The following is a 21,708-nucleotide window of genomic DNA, read 5'->3' as shown; positions in this document are numbered from 1 at the left end:
TGATGTGGGGCTCGATCCCAGGACCCTGGGATCATGACCTGAGCCGAAAGCAGAGGCTTTAACCCACTGAGCCACCCAGGCGCCCCAGAAAAGCAATTTCTCAGCCAAGAATCCTATATCCAGCAAAACTGTCTTTTGAAAAACAAATGAGAAATTAAGATGTTCTAAGGTAACCAAAAGCTCAGGGAGTTCTTCAGGGTGCAATGAAAGGACCTTAGACAGCAACTCAAAACCTTAGAAAGAAATAAAGGAATCTGGTAAATGTAACTACACAGGTAAATATAAAACTCAGTATTATTCTATTTTTGGTTTGCAACACTTCTTTTTATTCCCTATGTGATTTAATGATAAATACATAAAATACTAATTATAAATCTATATTAATGGACATACAATGTATAAAGATGTCACTTTTGACAATATGTCATAAAGTAGGGCAGGGATGGAGTTGTATAGGAACAAAGATTTTACATGCTATTGAAATTAACTTGATATCAATCCAAACTAGATTGTTAAAAATTAAAGATGCCAACTGTAATCTCCATGGTAACTATCTTTAAAATATATACAAAAGAGAATGAGAAGAAAATCAATATGGCAGATCACAAAATAATTAAACTCCAAAAAGGCAGTAATCAAAGAACAACAATAAAAAACATTTTGGAAAAGGCAAAATTATAAAGACAGTAAAAATAAACAGTGGTTGCCAGGGATGGTGGAGGAGGGAGGGAAGAATGAGCAGGAGGGGTATAGGGGATTTTTGGGACTGTGAAATGTTTTTGTGTGGTACTGTGCTACTGGATACATTTCATTATACATTTGTCAAAACCCGTGGAATATTCAACACTAAGTTTGAACTCTGATGTAAATCATGGGCTTGGGTTGATAATGATGTGTGTTAATGTTGGTTTATTGATTATAACAAATACATCATACTGGTGTATGGAATGTTGATGTTGGGGACCAGGGGAATGTGGGTAAAGGGGAATGTGGAGAAGAAAAATCTCAAATCAATAACCTCACTCTACACATGAAAAACTTGAACCAAAGAGCAAAATAAACCTTAAACTAGCAGCAAGAAGGAAGTAAGAAAGATTACAACAGAGATTAATGAAATAGAGATAGAAAAACAGTAGAATTGGGGCACCTGGGTGGCGCAGTGGGTTAAAGCCTCTGCCTTCAGCTCAGGACATGGTCTCAGGGTCCTGGGATCAAGCCCTGCATCAGGGTATCTGCTCAGCAGGGATCCTGCTTCCTCCATCTTTCTCTGCCTGCCTCTCTGCTTACTTGTGATCTCTCTCTGTCAAATAAATAAATAAAATCTTTATAAAAAAAGAGAAGAAAAGAAAAGAAAAGCAGTAGAATCAACAAAATCAAAAGTTAATTCTTTAAAAGGATCAATGGAATTGACAAACCTTTAGCTAAATTAAGAAAAAAAAAAGAGAGAGAGAGAGAGAGAGAGAGAAAGCAAATAACTTAAAACCAGAAATGAAAAGGAAGACATTACTACTGGCCTTATAGAAATAAAAGGGGTGATAACAGAATACTATGAACAATTGTGTGCCAACAAATTAAATATCTTAGATGAAATGGCAAAATGTTTTTAAAAAGCACAAATTACCAAAACTGACTCAACAACAAATAGAAATCTGAGTCAACCTATAATGAATAAAAAGATTGAATGAATATCAAAAGCCTCCCAACAAAGAAAAGCCCAGGACCACAAGGCTTCATGGATGCATTCTGCAAAACAGTTAAAGAAAAATGAATACCTATACCTCTCAAAATCGTCTTTAAAAAAATAATAATAAAAGCGAAGGGAATACCTCTAATGGTATTCTGAACCCAGTTCCACCATGGTGGCTGGAGTAGTTCTCCCACAACACCAAGCAATTCTTAGACACCAGCTGGGGGCCTACAATTCAACTCAATTTTGCCACTACTTAGAGCTAACACCAGATACCATAGGTAAAAGACTCAGTCCCTCAAGACTGCCTTCCAACTCACAATGCCAATCACAAGCCCAGGTTGGTAGGTACCAGTAGCTGACCAACTGGCTATAAATTAGAGGTTCCCAAGAACCATTGCTTCAGTTCAATTAATTGGCTGGAGTGGCTCACAAAACTCAGGAATCCCATTTACTTACTAGATAACTGGTTTATTATAAAGGATATTAAAGGAATTAAAGGATAAGAGTCAACAGTCAGATGTAGAGATATATAGGACAAAGTATGGAAAAAGGATATTATAAGGGCCTATTTAGCCAGAGCGACTCCATCTTGGTTCAAAGCCATTTTGTTGTTTGTGCAGTAAAACTTAAACTGACCCTGCCCCCCCCCCCACCCCGAGAAACTTACTTAGAAGCAAGTCTGGGAAACCAGTAAAATATGGTCGGCTTGTTCCTAATAACAGAGCCCAGAATTACAAGGCCAGGTCAGCCAGTTGCTGATAACAGAGCCCAGAATACAAGGACGAGTCAAGCCAGGTGAAAACATCCAATCAGTAAAGCGCACATACTATCTCCCTAACCACCAAAGAATGTAAACCCAGCCTTTTGGGCGCCAAACTTGAACGCCAATTCTGACCAGAGTAATAGGTTAGTTCAAACAGCTACTATAGGGTAAATTATAATTCAATTAGCCACCTGCATGTGGCTTAACATTACTATACAATGTTAAAATCTCCTTGGCCATCTATGTGTGGCCAGGATTTTGCTCTATAAAAGTTAGTCTGTGGGGCTGGGAGGGGCTGCTCTCTTCGGAGGCGGCCCTGGCCGGTCAGCCTGACTTCTAATGCTTGGCGTAAAATAGAGCTTTGCATAACTTTGACCTTGTCTCAGTCTCGTTCCCCTGGCCGATCAGTCTAACTTCCAATACTTGTCATAAAATAAAGCTTTAAATAACTTTCACCTTGTCTCAGTCTTGTTCCTTTGATAACGGACCCTAACAGATATGAAGATTCCATGCCCTCTCCAGGCACAACTCTCCCCAAATCTCCACATATTTACCAACCTGGACACTCTCCAAACCCTGTCCTCTTGGTTTTTATGAAGGCTTTATTACATAGGCATAATTGATTAAACCATTAGCCTTTGGTGATTGAACTCAATATCCAACCCTTTCCCCTCTCTGGAGGAAGGGAGTTAGTGAGGCAGAAAGTGCCAACTCTCTCATCACGTAGTTGGTTCCCCTAGAAACCAGCCTCCATCCTTCAGTGCTTTCCAAAAGTCACCTTATTAACATAAATCCAGTTGTGGAAAGGGACTTGTTATGCATTTCACCTTTATGGCTCTGAAGTGATTTCAGGAACTGAGGAAAGGGGATCAAATATAACAAAAGATGTTCCCACTGCTCTTATGATTCCAGAAATTTCAAGAATTTGGAGACATGTGAGTCAGGAACTTCAAATGAAAACCAAATTATGAGAGATATATTTTGATCATCTGAGTGACCAAATACATATTCTTGTGAATTAGAATATCACAATCTCAGGATGCCTGGGTGGCTCAGTCAGTTAAGCGACTGCCTTCAGCTTGTGTCATGATCCCAGGGTCCTGGGATTGAGTCCTGCATCAGACTCCTTGCTCAGCAGGGAGCCCGCTTCTCCCTCTGCCTCTGCCTGCCACTCTGCCTGCTTGTACTCTCTCTCTCTCTCTCTGACAAATAAATAAATAAAATCTTAAAAAAAAAACAACACGAATATCACAATCTCTAACACATTCTGTGTTGTCAGTATAACCTAGATGCCAAAGGAAAAAAAGACACCAAAGAAAACCACAAGCAACACCCCTTATGAATATGGATAAAAATCCTCAGCAAAATACTAGCAAACTGAATCCAAAAAATTAAAAGAATTATATGTAATAACAAAGGGACATTTATTCTTGAAATAAAAGAATGATTCAAAAAGAAAATCAATACACATTAAACATAATATGTATATATATACATATTATTATACATAAAAATACAATATTCATAAAGGGAAAAATAGTCATCTTAACTGATGCAGAAAAGGTATTTGACAAGACTTAGTTTTTTGAAAGGATTAATAAAATTTCTAAATCCATAATATGATTGATTAAGGAAAAACAAAAGAAAACTCTAAATATCAAATCAAATTTTTTAAAAAAGGGGACATCACCACATGTCTCAGACATCAAAATAGAAGATTACAAAACACTAAGAACAACCTTTTCCCAGTAAATGGCCCAGCTGTGATGAAATGGAAAACTTCCTTGGAAAACACAACCTGATAAAACAGTTACAACAAGAAATAGAACACCAGTATAGTTTTGTGCCTGTAACAAAATCTAATTAAGATTTTAGGTAAGAGCTTTTACACAAAGAAAGTTCTAGGCACATAGGACTTCCCCGGTGAGTCTATCAAATATTTAAGGACGAAATAACACTAGTTTATATGAACTCATTTTATGATGCCTATATAACTTCCACACCAAGGCCAGACAAGGATATCATAAGAAAGGAAAATTATAGACCACTATTTTTGATAAATTAAGTGCAAAAATTCTCAAGAAAACATTAGCAAGTCAAATTCAGCAATATCAAAAATTAAAAGTGAAGGATAATGTATCATGACTAAATGAAGCTTTCACAAGAAAAGATTTTCAACAATATCATCTTAATAAGTGCAAAAACTTGACAACATTCAACATCCATTTAAGATGAAAGAAAGGGGCACCTGGGTAGCTCAGTTGGTTAAGCACCTGACTTCAGCTTAGGTCATGATCCTGGGGTCTTGGGTTAGAGCCTCCCATTGGGGCTCCCAGCTCACATAGGAACCTACTTCTGCCTCTCCTTCTGCGCCTCCCAAACTTGTGTTCTTTCTCTCTCTCTCTCTCTCAAATAAATCTTTTTTAAAAAGATGAAAGAAAACAAATATACCTCTAAGTAAACTAGGGTTAAAGAAAACCTTTCATAATTAAATAAACAGTATCTATGAAAACTCTGCCACCAACACCATATATAATCAGTAAGGATTGAATACTTTCTCCCTAAGATAGGTGCAAGGCAAGAAAATTCTTTCCTTCACTTTTATCCTACATTGTAATGATGATTTTAGCCACTTACATAAGATAAGAAAGATTAGGAAGAAGTAAAACTATTTTCATTGGCATACAACACAACTGTTTATGTAGCGGAATCTCAAAACAATCTTACCAATAAGTAAATTTAGCTGGAAACAAAGTCAGAAGTTTAAAAACTGACATAGGACTATCATCAGGGTCAAAGTCATAGAGGTCATCTAGAATTCTGCCACACACACACACACACACACACACACACACAAGAAAAAGAGAAAGGACAAAAGACTTTGACAGATCTTTACAAAGGATGATATACTAAGGGTCAACCATAACATGAAAATGTTCTCGTCATTGCTCATCAAGGATGACTAATTGAAACCACAGTCAGATTGCACAGCATATCCTATAGGATGACTAAAATTAAAAACTCAGGAAGGGGTCAGTTAAAAAAAACAAAAACAAACTCTGGTAGTATTCCCTTATTTGTTTTTCATGTAGTGAGCTTTTTGATTTGCTGATTCTTACCATTCTGTTTTTTATTTTATTAATTTTTGCCCTATCTTTATTATTAGTATCTTTCTTCTTTTGGAAGGATGTATTTGCTGTCCTTTTTCTAACTTCTTTATATGAATGTGGGCTTCCTATGAAAAGGGTGATTTTCAGCCTTTCCTTTTCTTGTTTATGTATTTAAGACTCCAAATTTTTCTGTAATCATAACTTTAACTATATCCTCCAAGGTTCAAAATGTCGTATTTTTTAATATTTTAATTTTGAAATGATTTAAAAATTATAGAGGTGTTGTAAGAAAAGTACAAAGGAAGCCCGCAGAAGTACTTCATTACCCCAGAATACTTAAGCACATATTCCCTATAAGCAAGGACATTCTCCTATGTAACCATAGGGCAGCCTTCAAAATCAGGAAATTAATATTGATTCATTACTCTATTCAACCAAGAGATCCCACTTGAAGTTTGCTAATTTACCCCATAATGTTCTTTATCACAGAGGGATCTAATCCAGGGTCACAAGCTGAACACTGTTGTTTCAGTTTCTTTCAAGCTGATGTTTCCAGCTTTCTTTGACTTTCATGACTTTGAAACTTAAAAATTACAGGCAAGTTATTTTACAAAATGTGCATTACTGTGGGGTTTTAGTATATTTTCCAGTGATTAGATATAGGTCATTCAATGTTGGCATTAATATCTCAAAATGTTTTTCTTTAATTTTATTTTATCATATGGCACATGATTTCAATTTATCCCATTACTAATAGGGTTTACTTAGATTACTTGTTTAAAGTGGTATCTTCAGAGCTTCTTCACTGTTACTTTCTTCCCCTTTGCACTTAATATATAAAAATGATGCAAATAATCCTAATTCTCATCAAATGTTCAATTTGTTTCATGTGGTGAGTATAATCTGTTATACTGTTACTGATTTTTAGTGGGATGGCTGGAGCGGAAGTGCGTATGGGCTGGGGTGGTCCTAGGACTCTTGGTGCAGAGGGTTCTCTGATGGGACAGCTGGAGCTGAAGTGGGGGCAAGCCAAGTGGTCCTAGCATGCTCAGTTCAGGGTCACTCTGATAAGGTGTCTGGAACTGAGACGGGGCACAGACTAGGGTGTACTGGGGTGCTCTGTGCAGGGGGTGCTAATGGGGTGGCTGGAGCTGAGGCAGGGGGCACGCTGGGGGTTCCTTGGGATGTTTTGCTTAGGGAATACCATGGTGGGGCTGCTGGGGCCAAACAGGCATGAGCCAGGAAGTCCTAGAGCACTCCACTAGGGGCGCCCTAACAAGCCATCTGGAGACAAAGTGGGTCAGGCCTGGAGTGTTTTGGGGTGGTTTGCACCTGCGCCACCTTGCCTTGATGGCTGGAGCTGTAGTGAGTATTGACTAGGAGTGTCCCAGTGTGTACCATCTTGGGGCTGCCTTAATGGGGTGGTTAGAGCTGGCGTGGGCTAGGGGACCAAGGCTCACTGAGACAAGAAGACTCACTCTGGTGCCCAGAGCCTGCTCCTTTCTGCTCTGTCCGTGGAGAGGAAATGTTACACGTGGTGTTCACCAGCCCCTCTGGTCCATAGAGTTCCAGCAGCTCCCCTACCATTTGGCAGAGTTCTAGAGCTGCATCTCTTATATTCTAGTTGCTCTTTGAACCATGGCTTTTTCTCTGTGCCTCAGGGTAGATGAATCTGGTACTGGTCCCTCAGTACTGTCCCTCCCCGCTGCAGTTCCAGAGGAAGCGTTTGGGGTGGGGGTAGGGGGCTTCCTGCCTTACCGTGTTTCCATCTCTTCTGATGTTCTCTGCATGATCTCTCTATCTTTTGTTGTGCAGAAGCCATTCAGTCAGCCCTCAGTTCTTCTTCAGGTGGAATTGCTCTGTAAATAGATGTAGAAGGGGCATGTGTATGGAGAAGGTGAGTTCAGGGTCTCTCTATGTCACCATCTTGGACCAGAAGCCTCAAATGCTTTATTTTGATCTAAGCTTCAATCTTTATAGAGGTTTCCAGTTAACTTTTACTCCTAGGGCTGTAGCCTTTCAGCCCTTTCATACCAACTCTGAGACCCCCTTGTCCTCGATAAGCTGTGAATTCTAATTTTTATCTCTCTAGCCCTATTAGACTGGCTATAATTCTTCTCAACTCAGCTTGTCCACAGCTTTTGATTAGGCAAATGACTTAGGGAGAAAAGTAGTGTTGAATGTTCTGTCTACCATCCTGAGATTCTCTTCTTTCTAGAAGTTTGGCTTATTAAGACCTAGCTACTTTGTTAATTCTCCAAACATTTATTGTGTTGTGTTTGTTTACCTTTTTGGTTTTAGTGAGAAGGTTGGTTTGAAATAAGGTCGTTAACCATTAGGATAAGTGAACAATCAGATTATCTGGTTTTGTAGTGAATTACTTTTATTTTTTTAAGATTTTGTTTTTAAGTTATCTGCACAGCTAACATGGGTCTTGAACTTAACAATCCTGAGATCAAGAGTCACATACTCTACTGACTGAGCCAGTCAATAGAGTGCCCTTTGAAGTGAATTACTTTATTTATTCATTTATTTCTTCATTCATTCATTCACTTATTCATTACATGGGGCTTGAATTCACAACCCTGATATCAACACCTGAGCTGAGATCAAAAGTAGGATGCTTAACTGAGTCACCCAGATGCCCCAGGAGTGAATTACTTTAAATCAGAGGTTGGTGAGTTTTTCTGCAAAGGGTTGGATAAAAAAAATCATAGACTTTGAGAGTTGCATGGTCTCTGTCACTCAACTCTGTTACATAATGCAAAAGCAGCTATATACAATACTTAAACTTATGAGCATGGCTATGTTCCAGTAAAACCTTAACTTAGAAAAACAGGTGGCAGAGTGTAGTTTGCTAATCCTTGCTTTAGATAGAGAACGAATGTAGCTTTTAAAGAGTTGGGTGGAACTAGTGAAGAAACACTTTATTTCCACAGCCGTTAATATTATTTTAAGAAAATATTAGACTCCAGAGTAGAATCTTGAGCTCTGTGGGGTGATATAAAAGAATTAAAGGTCATAATTCCTGATCTAGTTCAGGACCTTATTAAAAGAAGTAGACTTTCTATGAACAAAAACTTATACAAAACAAGTGTACTGATTAATCTAATACAGACCCAAGATATAAGGACTTAATGGTTGCTAGAGCAGTTCAAGAGATTGGGAAGGCCTCCACATTCTTAGTGCTTAGTACCTTTTTTCCCCTTCTTTTGAAATAATTTAATTTAATTTTGTTTTTTATTATTAACATATAACGTATTACTTGTTTCAGGGGTATAGGCCTGTGATTCGTTGGTCTTACACAATACGTACCACTCACCATAACACAAACCCACCCCAACGTCCATCACCTAGATGCCCTATCCTTTCCACCCCCTTCCACTCCAACACTGTCAGTTCGTTTTCTGAGATTAAGAGTCTCTTAGTTTATCTCACTCTCTGGTTTTGTCTTGTTTTATTTTTTCCTCTCTTCCCCTATGATCCTCTGCCTTATTTCTCAAACTCCACATATCAGCAAGATCATATAATTGTCGTTCTCTGCTTGACTCATTTCACTTAGCATAATACCCTTTAGTTCCATCCACATTGTTGCAAATGGCAAGATTTCACATTTTTGATGGCTGCTCTGATCTTTATTATTTCTCTTCTCCTGCCAGGTTTAGGCTTTATTTGCTCTTCTTTCTCCAGGTTCTTTAGGTGTAGAGTTAGGTTGTATATTTGAGACCTTCCTTGTTTCTTGAGAAAGGCTTGTATTGCTATATATTTTCCTCTTAGGACTGCTTTTGCTGCATCCCATATATTTTAAACAGTTGTGTTTTCATTTTCATTTGTTTCCATGAATTTTTAAAATTCTTTAATTTCCTGGTTGACACATTTATTCTTTACTAGGATGCTCCTTTAGACTCAACGTATTTGAGTTCTTTCCACCTTTCCTGTTGTTATTGAGTTCGAGTTCCAAAGCATTGTGGTCTGAAAATATGCAGGGAATGATTCCAATTTTTAGTACCAGTTGAGACCTGATTTATGACCCAGATGTGATCTATTCTGGATAATGTTCCGTATGCACTAGAGAAGAATGTGTATTCTATTGTTTTGGGATGGAATGTTCTGAATATATCTGTGATGTCCATCTGGTCCAGTGTGTCCAGTGTGTTGATCTTTTGCTTGGATGATCTGTCCATTTCAGTGAAGGAGATATTAAAGTTCCCTACTACTATTGTATTGTTCATGTGTTTCTTTGATTTTTTTAAATTAATTGGTTTGTATACTTGGCTGCTCCCATGTTAGAAGCATAGATATTTTAAATTGTTAGATCTTCTTGTTGGATAGTGTTCTTCCTCATCTCTTTTTATAATCTTTGGTTTAAAACCTAATTTCTCTGATATAAGGGTTGTCACCCTAGCTTTCTTTTGATGTCCCTTAGCATGGTAAGTGGTTTTCCACCCCCTCACTTTAAATCTGGTGGTTTCTTTGGGTCTAAAATGAGTTTTTTAAAGACTTTTATTTATTTGATGGAAAGAGAGATCACAAGTAGGCAGAGAGGCAGACTGAGAGAGAGAGAGAAGCAGGCTCCCTGCTGAGCAGAGAGCCCAACGCAGGGTTCGATCCCAGGACCCTGAGACCATGACCTGAGCTGAAGGCAGAGGCTTTAACCCACTGAGCCACCCACGTGCCCCAGGGTCTAAAATGAGTTTTTTTGCAGACAGCATATCAATGGATCTTGTTTTTTTTTAATCCATTCTGATAACCTATGTCTTTTCATTGGGGCATTTATCCCATTTACATTCAGGGTAACTATTGAAAGATGTGACTTTAGTGCCATTATATTACCTGTAAGGTGACTGTTGCTGTATACTGTCTCTGTTCCTTTCTAGTCTGTTACTTTTAGGCTCTCTCTTTGCTTAGCTAACCCTTTCAATATTTCCTGTAAGGCCTGTTTGGTGTTTGGAAATTCTTTTAGTTTTTGTCTGTCCTGGAAGCTTTTTATCCTCCTCTTATTTTCAGTGACAGCCTAGCTGAATATAGTATTCTTGGCTGCATACTTTTCTCATTTGGTGCTCTGAATATATCATGCCAGTCCTTTCTGGCCTGCCAGGTCTCTGTAGATAGGTCTGCTGCCAATCTAACGTTTCTACCCTTGTAGGCTACAGACCTCTTGTGCTGAGCTGCTTTCAGGATTTTCTCTTTGTCTCTAAGACTTGATTTACTATTAGATGATGGGGGTGTGGACCTATTCTTATTGATTTTGAGGGGGGGTTCTCTGTGCCTCCTGGATTTTGATTCCTGTTTCTTCCCCCACATTGTAGAAGTTCTCCACTATAATTTGCTCCAATATACCTTCTGCCCCTCTTTCTCTTTCTTCTTCTTCCAGGATCGTAATTATTCTAGTATTGTTTCATCTTATGGTCTCACTTATCTCTCAAATTCTCCCCTCGTCATCCAGTAGCTGTTTATCTTTTGCTCAGCTTCTTTATTCTCCATCATTTAGTCTTCTATATCAGTAATTCTCTCTTCTGCCTCATTTATCCTAGCAGTTAGGGCCTCCTTTTTGATTGCACCACATTAATAGCCTTTCTGATTTTGACTTGGTTAGATTTTACTTCTCCAGAAAGGAATTCTCTAGTGTCTTCTATACTTTTTTCAAGACGAGCTCATATCTTTATAATTGTCATTCTGAACTCTAGATCTAACATCTTACTAGTGTCCATATTGACTAGGCCCCTGGCAATCGGTATTGCCTCTTACTCTTTTTTTTTGATATGAGTTTTCTCAGAAAAGAATAGATGAACGAGAGAACAAAATGCTAAAATGGTAACAATGCCCCCATAGAAATATACACTAAACAATCAAAGGAGACCCAAATGGGGGGGGGGGAAGAATATGATCAGGCTGGTGAATAGAACAGAGCCATACACTCGATTTTGGGTGTATTTTGGTCTGTTAGAAGAAAGAGCAACCCAAATTTTTAAAGAAAGAAAAACTTATATATATACAAAAAATAAGGTTAAATACAATAAGGTTAGATAAATAAATAAATAAATAAAGTTAAATACAATGAAGGGATAGAATAGTAAAGATAGTAAAGGTGAAAATTAAAAGAGATTCTAAAAAAAGAACTGATGAGATAAGTTGGTTGAAAAAGGAAAGAAGAAAAATTCAAAAAAAGAAAAAGAAGGAAGAATTTAAAATTAAAGATGAAAGACTAAAGCATCATGGGGAAAAAGCCATGAATTCTATGTGCTGTATTCCCCTAGCACTGATGAGGTGTTCTCATTGATCAGTAAACTTGGTCTTGGCTGGATGTTCTTGCTGAACTCTGGGGAAGGGGCCTGTTGCAGTGATTCTCAAATGTCTTTGCCCAAGGCAGAATTGCACCGCCCTTGCCAGAGGCCAGGATAAGCAATCTGCTCAAAGATTTTGCTCTTAGGAGCTTTGTTCCCTGAACACTTTCCATAGAGCTTTGGAGTAGGGGAAGGAAAATGGCAGCCGTCTAGTCTCCCGCCAGGAGGAGCCAAGAGCTTGGGCCCCACTCCTCAGTGCACCCTCGGAGAAAAGCAGTCAGTCACTCCCATCCCCTGGTCTCCAGCCACGCTCTGTGCTCACCGGGCCTGCGACCGAGTGTTTCCATCTCAGGCGCACAGCCCCATTTGGAGGCTCCAAACCTAGCCGATTCCTGCAGTGCGCTCTGAAGCCATTCCTCCTGGGGGTAAGAAAGGGAGTTTCCCCAGTTCTTTCACTCGTTGAACTCCTCCTCTAAGAGCAGTGGCCCAACTGTGCCTCGGATCATGGGTTAAGGTAACCCTGAGCGGAAAGCCCACTCCTCGGCTCTATCTCTGTGGCCAGCTTCTCCACCCCATATCTGGGAGCTCTGCAACCCCGAGGGTCCTGAGACCACACTGTCCCCATGAGGGTTCCACTCCCTGCTTAGTCTCTGGAGCAATGTCCCTCAGTGGAGCAGACTTCTAAAAGTTCCGATTTTGTGCTCCATTGCTCCATGGCTTGCCTGGAGCTGGCCCCTCCCCCCGCAGTCTCTCTTCCCATATATCACCTCCATTCACTTCTCCACATGTCCTACCTTGCAGAAAGTGGTCACTTTTCTGTTCCTAAGGTTGTTGCTATTCTTTTCTTTGATCTCCTTTTGAGTTCATAGGTGTTCAGAGTGGTTTGATAGCTATCTAGCTGAACTCCTGGCACCAGATGAAATCTAGGTCTCATACTCCTCCGCCATCTTGGACCACACTCCTCTAAGGCTTAGTTCCACACAGCCATTGCATGATAACCACAGCACCACAGCAAATGGGCTTTATGATGGGATGATAAAAGAGAGATCCAGGATACCTGTGGTGGGCCAGCCTCCTAGTGATGGTCCTGGGGATTACATGAGGCAACATGAAGGTTCTGGATATTCACTCATTCAGCCAATATTTATTAAGAACCCTCCATGTGCCAGTGGTAAACTATGTATTTTAACTATGTATCAGTGTGCAAAACAGAAGAGAATGACTGTTTCATGGAGCTTATTAAAATTTAGTGGGGTGAGATCAGACATATATTTGTACATAGTCTGTCCTATGATTATAAGAACTATGAAGAAAAATAAGGCAAGTGACAGGGAATCATCGCTGGAGCACTGGTTTGAGAGGTTGCTCTCTGTCATAGGTTGGTTAGGAAGGCCTCTCTGGCCAGATGACATATGAGTAGACAGCTGAATCTGTGCTGGTCACTGATGAGGTGAGACTATATAGTTCATGGGATAACATGAGGGAAGAAATTTCCAGGCAGAAGGAAACGTAAAGACATCTAGTTGTCTGAGCACACTAAGTGAAATGATTAGAGACTATGATAAACACATATCTGCTCTGTAAGTACAGCACCAGTTCTGCAGAGAAAGTGTTTATGACAGGAAAAAAGACTACCCACTTTTGTCTATATACACTACTTCAGTAAAAGGTCAATCTTGAAACCAGTACTCAACTTTAAGTTTCTTTAGCCATGAGCCCTTCATTCTCATATGATATGTGGCATAGTCTAACGCACCTGCAATGATGTTCCCCTTTTCTATAAGCTGAGGTCTGATCATCCAACACTGGTGTCCCTTGGTCCATTCAGTTGACCACTACTGATCCCATGACCCTTAAGAAACAAGTGTTTCAATTATCCTGGAGTGTTAAAGATACTGAGGACACCAAACATGTCTTAATCAGTTCTGACTGCTATGACAAAATATCATTAATTTCTCCCAGTTCTGGCAGCCCTGGAGTCCAACATTGAGGGATGTCAGCTGATTTGTCTCCTAGTTAGAGATCTCTTGCTCATACCTACTTTCTTCCTATATCCTTACCTGATGGAAAAGAGAGCTCTGGCCCCTTCTTCTTCTTATATGGGCACTAATCCCATTATAAGGGCTCCACCCTTAAGACCTTATCTCACCCTAATTACCTCACAAAGGCCTCACCTCTAAATGCCATCACATTGGGGTTTGGGACTTTAACATAAAGGTTTGTGGGCAGCGCAAACACTTAGTTTACAGCGGCGCATAGTTTTCCTCAATCAGAATTGGCATATTTAAACACGAAGTCTTAGATAGACATTAGATTAATAGAATGATAACAGAAAAAGAGGTGGAAACAAGAAAAAATAAGATAAAAGAGATAATTAAATATAAAATGTATTCACTTACATTTCAGCACACATTGGATACCCCATAAATGTTTGTTTGCCATTAATTGAAATAATTCCTGTCACACATCTAACACTAAACTTATTATAAACACGAATACTTAGCAGAGTTTCTATTTGGTTTCTATCCTTTCCATATTTAGGGCATTATTATGGCAGACTAACAAATGAATGGAAGATGAGTATAGCCCTGTTAGTGTACTGTGTCAAGCACTGTCACTCAGTTATGTACTCATTTATTTTTACTTTGGTATAAAATATTTTGTGGATTGTTAATTAACCTCTTATCACTTGTCACTTTCTTTTAGGGCTTTTTTATCACAAATTGTCCAGACTTAACGATTTTGGCCTCCCAATTGGTGTATCTTAACTTATCCTTCAATGACATCAGTTACTTCCCCACAGAAGTGAGTCCATTTTTATCATTGTGTACATTGCACTAATTTCTTATTAATAATAATTATAATAAAAAATAGACATTTATGATACCCTGGAAAAGAGCAAAAAAAGAGATAGGTGATAGAGCCAATCAATGTTCATTCATTGATTCTACTACATTAGTTCAAAGGGTTTATAAAACGTACCAAGTAGAGATCTGTGATACTTGATCATTCTACTCATGTTTGTTTCTCTTTTCTGTTCTTTAGATACTTTGTCTTAAAAATTTACAAATACTATTACTAAGAAATAATCCTATCAAAGAAATCTCTTCTGAAATTCAGCAACTTAAGCTCCTTAGAGTTTTCAGCATTGCCTTTAATTTGATTACTACTCTTCCACCTGGGTAAGGTCAATGGCTTGAGATTATGAGCACAGAAAATAAAAAGCTTATAATTTAGAAAGAGATCAATTTCCCTTTTGAAAGCAGCTAGCAACTGAATGATTCCCATTCTCTTCCAGTTAGCTTACTTGCTTCTTATCATTGTTTTAAAAGCAATCATAGCAGCTACATAGATGGCAGCTAGTGAGGGGCTAGTGAATGCTCATCTAGAGATCCATTATTTGAGTATGGATTAAATGAACACCAATTACAGAAAAAGGCTTGAGTGAGAAACTTGCACTGATCCCTTGATAGCCTTTGTGCATTTGGAAAGGACACTGCATATGGAATTAGGTAATCTAGACTTTTAACTTCAAAATTGATAATGATCTGTTTTATCTGGGGAATCACTTAACCTTCCTGGTCTCAATTTCCTAATCTATAAATCAAGAAATTAGCCAATACGATATGTATCATCCTTTAATAATAATGTTGATATTTGGGTATAAAAGAGACGGAATTTTTCCAGACCTATGGACTGGTGATTATTTAATTCTTAAACCAAAACCTTAGCCAAATGCAAAATGACATACATCTTTCAGTTAAACAAATTGGATGTGGGTTAAGGGCAAAGGAACAGGGACTCTTATACAGTTGAACATTTTGTAAAAAAGATTCTCACTGAAATTAAGGAAATGCATCAAAATTCATTTATAAAGTTGTTCACTCAGCATTGTTTATATTTATCAATCCAACAAATTCTGCATTAATAAACTGTAAAACTATTCAGTCATTTAAAAGAATAAAAAAGCATGTTAAACTTACACCATTCCTGTATATAAACACATTTCACATTACACATAATACATATATAACAAATCAACACTAAAAGTAAGAATATTGCATTGTGTGTATTTTATTTCTATTTAAATCATCTATTTTTTCAACAGTAATATAAATTATATTTTCCCTGCCTCGATTCTAGAAGCAGCTGTTTCTCTAAGCAAACTCTGCTTCCTTTTTATTGGAAGATGGTATTTAAAACCGAGATCCATATACACTATGGAGTAGTATGCCTCCATCAGAAAGGATGAATACCCAACTTTTGTAGCAACATGGACGGGACTGGAAGAGATTATGCTGAGTGAAATAAATCAAGCAAGAGAGTCAATTATCATATGGTTTCACTTATTTTTGGAGCATAACAAATAGCATGGAGGACAAGGGGAGTTAGAGAGGAGAAGGGAGTTGGGGGAAATTGGAAGGGGAGGTGAACCATGAGAGACTATGGACTCTGAAAAACAATCTGAGGGGTTTGAAGTGGCGGGGGTGGGAGGTTGGGGGAACCAGGTGGTGGGTATTATAGAGGGCATGGAGTGCATGAAGCACTGGGTGTGGTGCAAAAATAATGAATACTGTTATGCTGAAAATAAATAAAAGAAAAAAAAAGAAAGAAATATGCATGGAACTTTCTTCCATGTGTTTTCATGGCCTGATTAAAAAAAAAACAAGATCTGGGTGCTAGAAGTCCCAGTGCTACTGGGATAACATTGCTTCTAGACACCCTGGGAACAGAGCTAAGTAATACATGTGTGTCTACTAATCTGTGTGTACACATGTATCTATATTTCTGTGAGTGTGTGTGTGTGTATGTATATATATATATTTGTAAATATACACACACATAACCCTGTGTATATACACATATACACACACAGCTACATATATGTATGCATATAGAGACCCATATATATGTATATATGCATATATGAATATGTACATCTAAATAAAATTTATATTTAATAATCTGTAAAATTGTAATTATGACCTTTAATGACTGTAACTGTCATTTAAACAAAATGTAGAAATTCCTAAAGCAACTACAACTTGTTCATAGCTATAGGGTCAACATTGCTCACTATTTAGAGATTAAGCAAATTAGTTTGAACTATTGGTTAACTACTAGTTATACTCAAAAAGTTTTAAAAAGCTATTTCTAAAAAATATTAGAGTTTCTAAAATAAAGCAGTATATTTTTCAAGATTTTATTTATTTACTTGACAGAAAGAGAGAGCTCAGGCAAGGAGAGCAGGAGGTGAGAAGCAGGCTCCCTGTAGAGCAGGAAGCCTGAGACAGGGCTCGATCCCAGAACACTCGGATCATGCCCTGAGCCAGAGGCAGACACTCAATCAGCTGAGTCACCCAGGCCCCTCCGAAGCAGTATATATATTTTGAATCAAATAACATGGGTTATGTATTCATATCATGGGGAGATTGACAGCACAAAGTCAACTGAGGCCTAAGTTTTTGTTGCTACTATTTTTGCCCTGGGCTGCTTGGGGCATAAACTATGCAAATGCAGATACTAAAGCCCAGGTTCTGGAGACACAAAGAACTGGGTCCTCATCCTAGCTATGCCCCTTACAGATAGACCCTCTACAGTTATAGTTATGCCCTGGATTATACTATGGAAAGTTATAATTAATGCTCTCAGATTAAATGTTTGAAGTTTTGTGACCACGAAAAGGTCTATTTAGTTTTCTTGTAAAATAAAGACAACAGATCACTTAAAAAATCCAAAAGGTTTCTTCTTTTCCCCCAAACTTTAGGATAGCATTTGTTCATGAAATACATGGGATTTTTTTTGTTCATTTAAGAGGTAATGAGGAGCACCTGGGTGGCTCAGTGGGTTAAAGCCTCTGCCTTCGGCTCAGGTCATGATCCCAGGGTCCTGGGATCAAGCCCCGCATCGGGCTCTCTGCTCAGCAGGAAGCCTGCTTCCTCCTCTCTCTTGCCTGCCTCTCTGCCTACTTGTGATCTCTGTCTGTCAAATAAAATATTAAAAAAAAAAGGGGGGGGTAATGACATCACCAGAATGTGTCTCTCTCCTTGCCTTGTTTTTTGGTTGTTGGGCTCCCCCCCCCTTTTTTTTCTGTTTCTTGTCTTTTTCATCCCAGAGTCCCCCTGGAGGGCCCTGACAGACTCCAGAAAGAACTGACTCCACTAACACCACTAACACCTTGATTTTGGACTTCCAGCCTCCAGAACTGGGAGGGAATAAGTGTCCGTGGCTCTAAGCCACCTGGCTTGTGGTCATTGGTTACATCAGCCCTAGGAAACAAATACAGCAACCAAGAAAAGACCCTCTCTAAATGTTTTAGAAATTTCTCAGGCGGCTTTTTCTGTATGGGGCTTTAGCTGCTCCAAACATTTCAAAGCTGTCTTAAAGGATAGAAGAATCATTTTAGGAACTTCGATTGTCATTAAGCCACCTATAATGAAAAGAAGTCCATAAATTTCAAGATTGTAGGAAAATGTAGTTTCTCCGTATTTCTACCTCTTTGCTCAAGTATTTAATTATTTATTCATGCCTAGTAATGACAAGCAGGTAATCATTTTTAATTCCATTTTCTTTTTCTGTCTAAGGTTATTTCTTTTGTCCCATCTTGAGGAACTTGATATTTCCTACAATAGTATTGCTTCCATTCCTAATGAAATCCAGAAACTCAGGTAATCTGAAACTTGTTAAGTACACAAAGCTATATGCCCTGTCAGGACATATTTGGTAATGACTGCGTTGGAGAAAACTGAGTTCGTTCATACATTTAATAGCCACAAAATGTAATATATGAAACGTCACATTTATGAAAAAGTAACTTGAATAACTGGCATTTTTAAGACATAACATTTTCAGTAATTATTTAAAAGTTGTACTGATGGCTTCTTAATAGAATGACATGCTTCATTTTGTCCATTTTTCTGGATGTACACCTGTAGTTCTTATTGGTTTTATTTCTTCAGGATAAGGAAATACATATAACAGTGTAAGCCTAATACCAAGCCCTGATTCTTTCTCACATTGACTTTTAAAATCTCACATCTGAAGTTCATCTATGTCCTTACAGATCAGTACTCTTTGGATTATATTCTTTTGATTATGACTTTAGAATAATTTTTAATAATTAGGAGGGAGATTGTTTTTCAATAATAGCCTTTTAACTATTCTCCTTAGATCATGAGTTTTAAGAGCATTTAATATACTTCCAAGCCCCTCTTCCTCCAAAAAAATAAACACAAAATTGAGATTTCAATTATAATTGTCTTGAGTTTACATATAGGTTTTGAAGAATTTACATTTCTGATGTTAATAAATATTTTCATCCTAAAACAGAGCATATTTTTTCATTTGTTCAGATTTTGTTTGATGTCCTTCATAGGAATTTATGACTTGGGTGCCTAGGGGTTGACTCTTGTTTTCAGCTCAAGTCATGATTTCAGGGTTGTGAGATCGAGCCCCACATCCAGACCCAAATCAGGCTCTGCACAGAGTCTTCTTGAGATTCCTTCCCTCTCTCTCTCCCTCCTTCTCTGCCCCTTCTACCCCCGCCCCCCCACTCTCTCTAAAATAAATAAATAAAATCTTTTAAAATATTTATGACTCGCTTCACATTAAGTCCTTTATCTTTATTACTAAACTTCTCTAAGTATTCTATAATTGTGTTGTTATTATGAATGTAACATTTTCTATAATTTTCATTTCTAGCTGACTATTGCCTGTACAGAATAGAGGAAAGCTATGTCCTTCCTTACATGAATTTAAAATTAAGCTATATAACCCAAATTATCTTCATTCTGACTCAGTTTGACTAGATTTCGTTTGGTTTTCCAGGAGCATAGTCTTAATCTACAGTAAAGTGAGATGATTTTATCTGCTTTTCTAATATTTGTACAAATTATTTAATTTCCCATGTGACAATCTTTATATTTTAATAGGGGAATTCAACCTCTTCACCTTTGTTATGGCCGATATATTCAGTTTTTTTCTTCCAGTTTACCTTGCTTTTACTGTTTATTTACTTTTTTCTTTTCCTATTTACCTTGGGGGTGTGTGTGTGTGTGTGTGTGTGTGTGTGTATGAATTTTTTTAAGTATTCTCCTGCTTCCACCCCAACTTCTCTGCCTCCCAGAGCACGATTGCCTCAAGAGCACCGCTCTGTGTGTTTGTCAGTTTTTCTCTTCTTGCTGTTCTGCGGTCTGCTCAGGACCAAAGGCGGTCACAAGAGCACCATTCAGAGAGCGTCAGCGACGTAACGGGAAGAAGTTTCTCTGCTCCCTGCGATGCTCAGATGCTCAGCTGCTAAGGCTGTCTCTGGTGGAGCTTTTGCAGCTTTAGAGACTGCTGAGTCTATCAAACTCCTCAAAACTCATCCAGAAGAAGGATGAGCCCAGACTGCTGAAGCCTCTGAGAAAAAGCAACTCGGGAAGGGGCAGCCTCCCCGAAGGGGTATTTAGGGACCCCCACTGGCATCTCCCTAGAGTCCACCACACTTATTCTGGTTGTCCTTTGGGCTCTCTGCTGCTGGCCCTAAGGCTCCCCAGAGGGAGCAGAGTGACCATGCCAGCTCTCTCCTTTAGGACCACAGTAAAGCCTGGGGTATGGTTTCCCTTTTCCAGAACATGACAAGTGCAGTACTCAAACTGTGGCTGTGGGATGAAGACAGGTGAAAGGCCATGTTCTTAGCTCCATTGTTTCAAATCCTACCAAAGAATTTAAGTTGTGTGAGGAGGAAACTACACTGCACATGAGAACCTAGAGTTCCCAGCAACTTTTGACCTATAGCCCGCATGTCATCCTTTTCACTCCTAGCATCTTTGACAAGTTGGACAAGACTTTGATTTGTTTTTATGTGTCCCTCATAAACAGATACTTTTCTGCCTGTCTCCAGCACTAAGTAGAAAGATGAGTAACTGAAAAAAAAAAAAAAAAGCCCCACACACAAAACAAAAACAACACACTAAAAAAACATCATCAAGGCAGGTAGTATAAAATGAGAAAATCAGTAATGTTTGTTCTCTTCAAACAAAGGAATCGCTGTTATCAGAAACAAATGGCACAGTAAAAACCAAGGGGATTCAGGTGATGAAAAATCAAAACTGCAACATAGCACATGATATTTTTTGCTAGTGGTAATTTCACTGTTTTGATTAGACTTGAAGGAAAAAATATGTACTGATGTTCAGTTTGTCTATGAAAATATATTCTATCTTTATACTGTCTAGAATTTTTCTTTTTCCATAATGATATGTTGCAGAGACCCAAAGTACATGCTTTAACTCTGCTATTCACACAAATGCAGTGATCTGCATAATAACAAACTGTGTCATTTGCTTTGTAATTCTCTGGTTCTAAGGAAATATTTAAACACTTGGACGTTATTGCTACTACCTTTGATGCCAATTTGCAGGAACACTGGGACAAAAAATTTTATTTTGCTATTATAAATTGCATATAAACTTTTAAATTTGGTTTCCTTTATTTGCAGATCACTTGAAAAGCTGAATGTGGATGGGAACGAACTGATGACTTTTCCATCCACAATTTTGAAGCTTAACCTGAAAAAAATCCTCTTTGAGAATACATTCACTCATCCTATGTTTTGGAAAGAGAATTCTTTGAATAGCCCACCATCCCTTACTCATATTGCTTCTTTTTTCTTTTTAAAAAATAATCTACGTGAATATTATAATGTGATCCCAGCGGAAATTCAAAAGCTACTCAAATGGTAAGCAGATTCTGACACCCTTTTAATGAAAATACACCTTTAAGCATTTAAAATGTTGTTCCTTAGAGGCCAGATGACAGTTCTACTATTAACACATCCATATCGCAGCCTCGAACATACATAGAATTCTTTAAATATCT

At 38.2% G+C, this 21,708-nt stretch overlaps 1 protein-coding gene across 1 annotated transcript in view; it reads left to right on the top strand.

Moving 5' to 3' along the window:
• LRRC63 (leucine rich repeat containing 63) overlaps positions 1–21,708 on the top strand; it is a 70,955-nt gene that overhangs the window by 15,934 nt on the left and 33,313 nt on the right. The window contains exons 5-8 of the mRNA XM_059377780.1: positions 14,554–14,652; positions 14,893–15,029; positions 18,432–18,515; positions 21,329–21,568. Of these exons, the coding sequence (XP_059233763.1) occupies positions 14,554–14,652; positions 14,893–15,029; positions 18,432–18,515; positions 21,329–21,568 (560 nt within the window). The remainder of the gene's footprint in view (positions 1–14,553; positions 14,653–14,892; positions 15,030–18,431; positions 18,516–21,328; positions 21,569–21,708) is intronic.

The sequence above is a fragment of the Mustela nigripes genome, chromosome 15 (assembly GCF_022355385.1).
Source record: "Mustela nigripes isolate SB6536 chromosome 15, MUSNIG.SB6536, whole genome shotgun sequence".
NCBI classification, from domain to species: Eukaryota; Metazoa; Chordata; class Mammalia; order Carnivora; family Mustelidae; genus Mustela; species Mustela nigripes.
The sequence above is the reverse complement of the archived record's forward strand: the minus strand, read 5'-3'. Positions and strand labels throughout refer to the sequence as shown.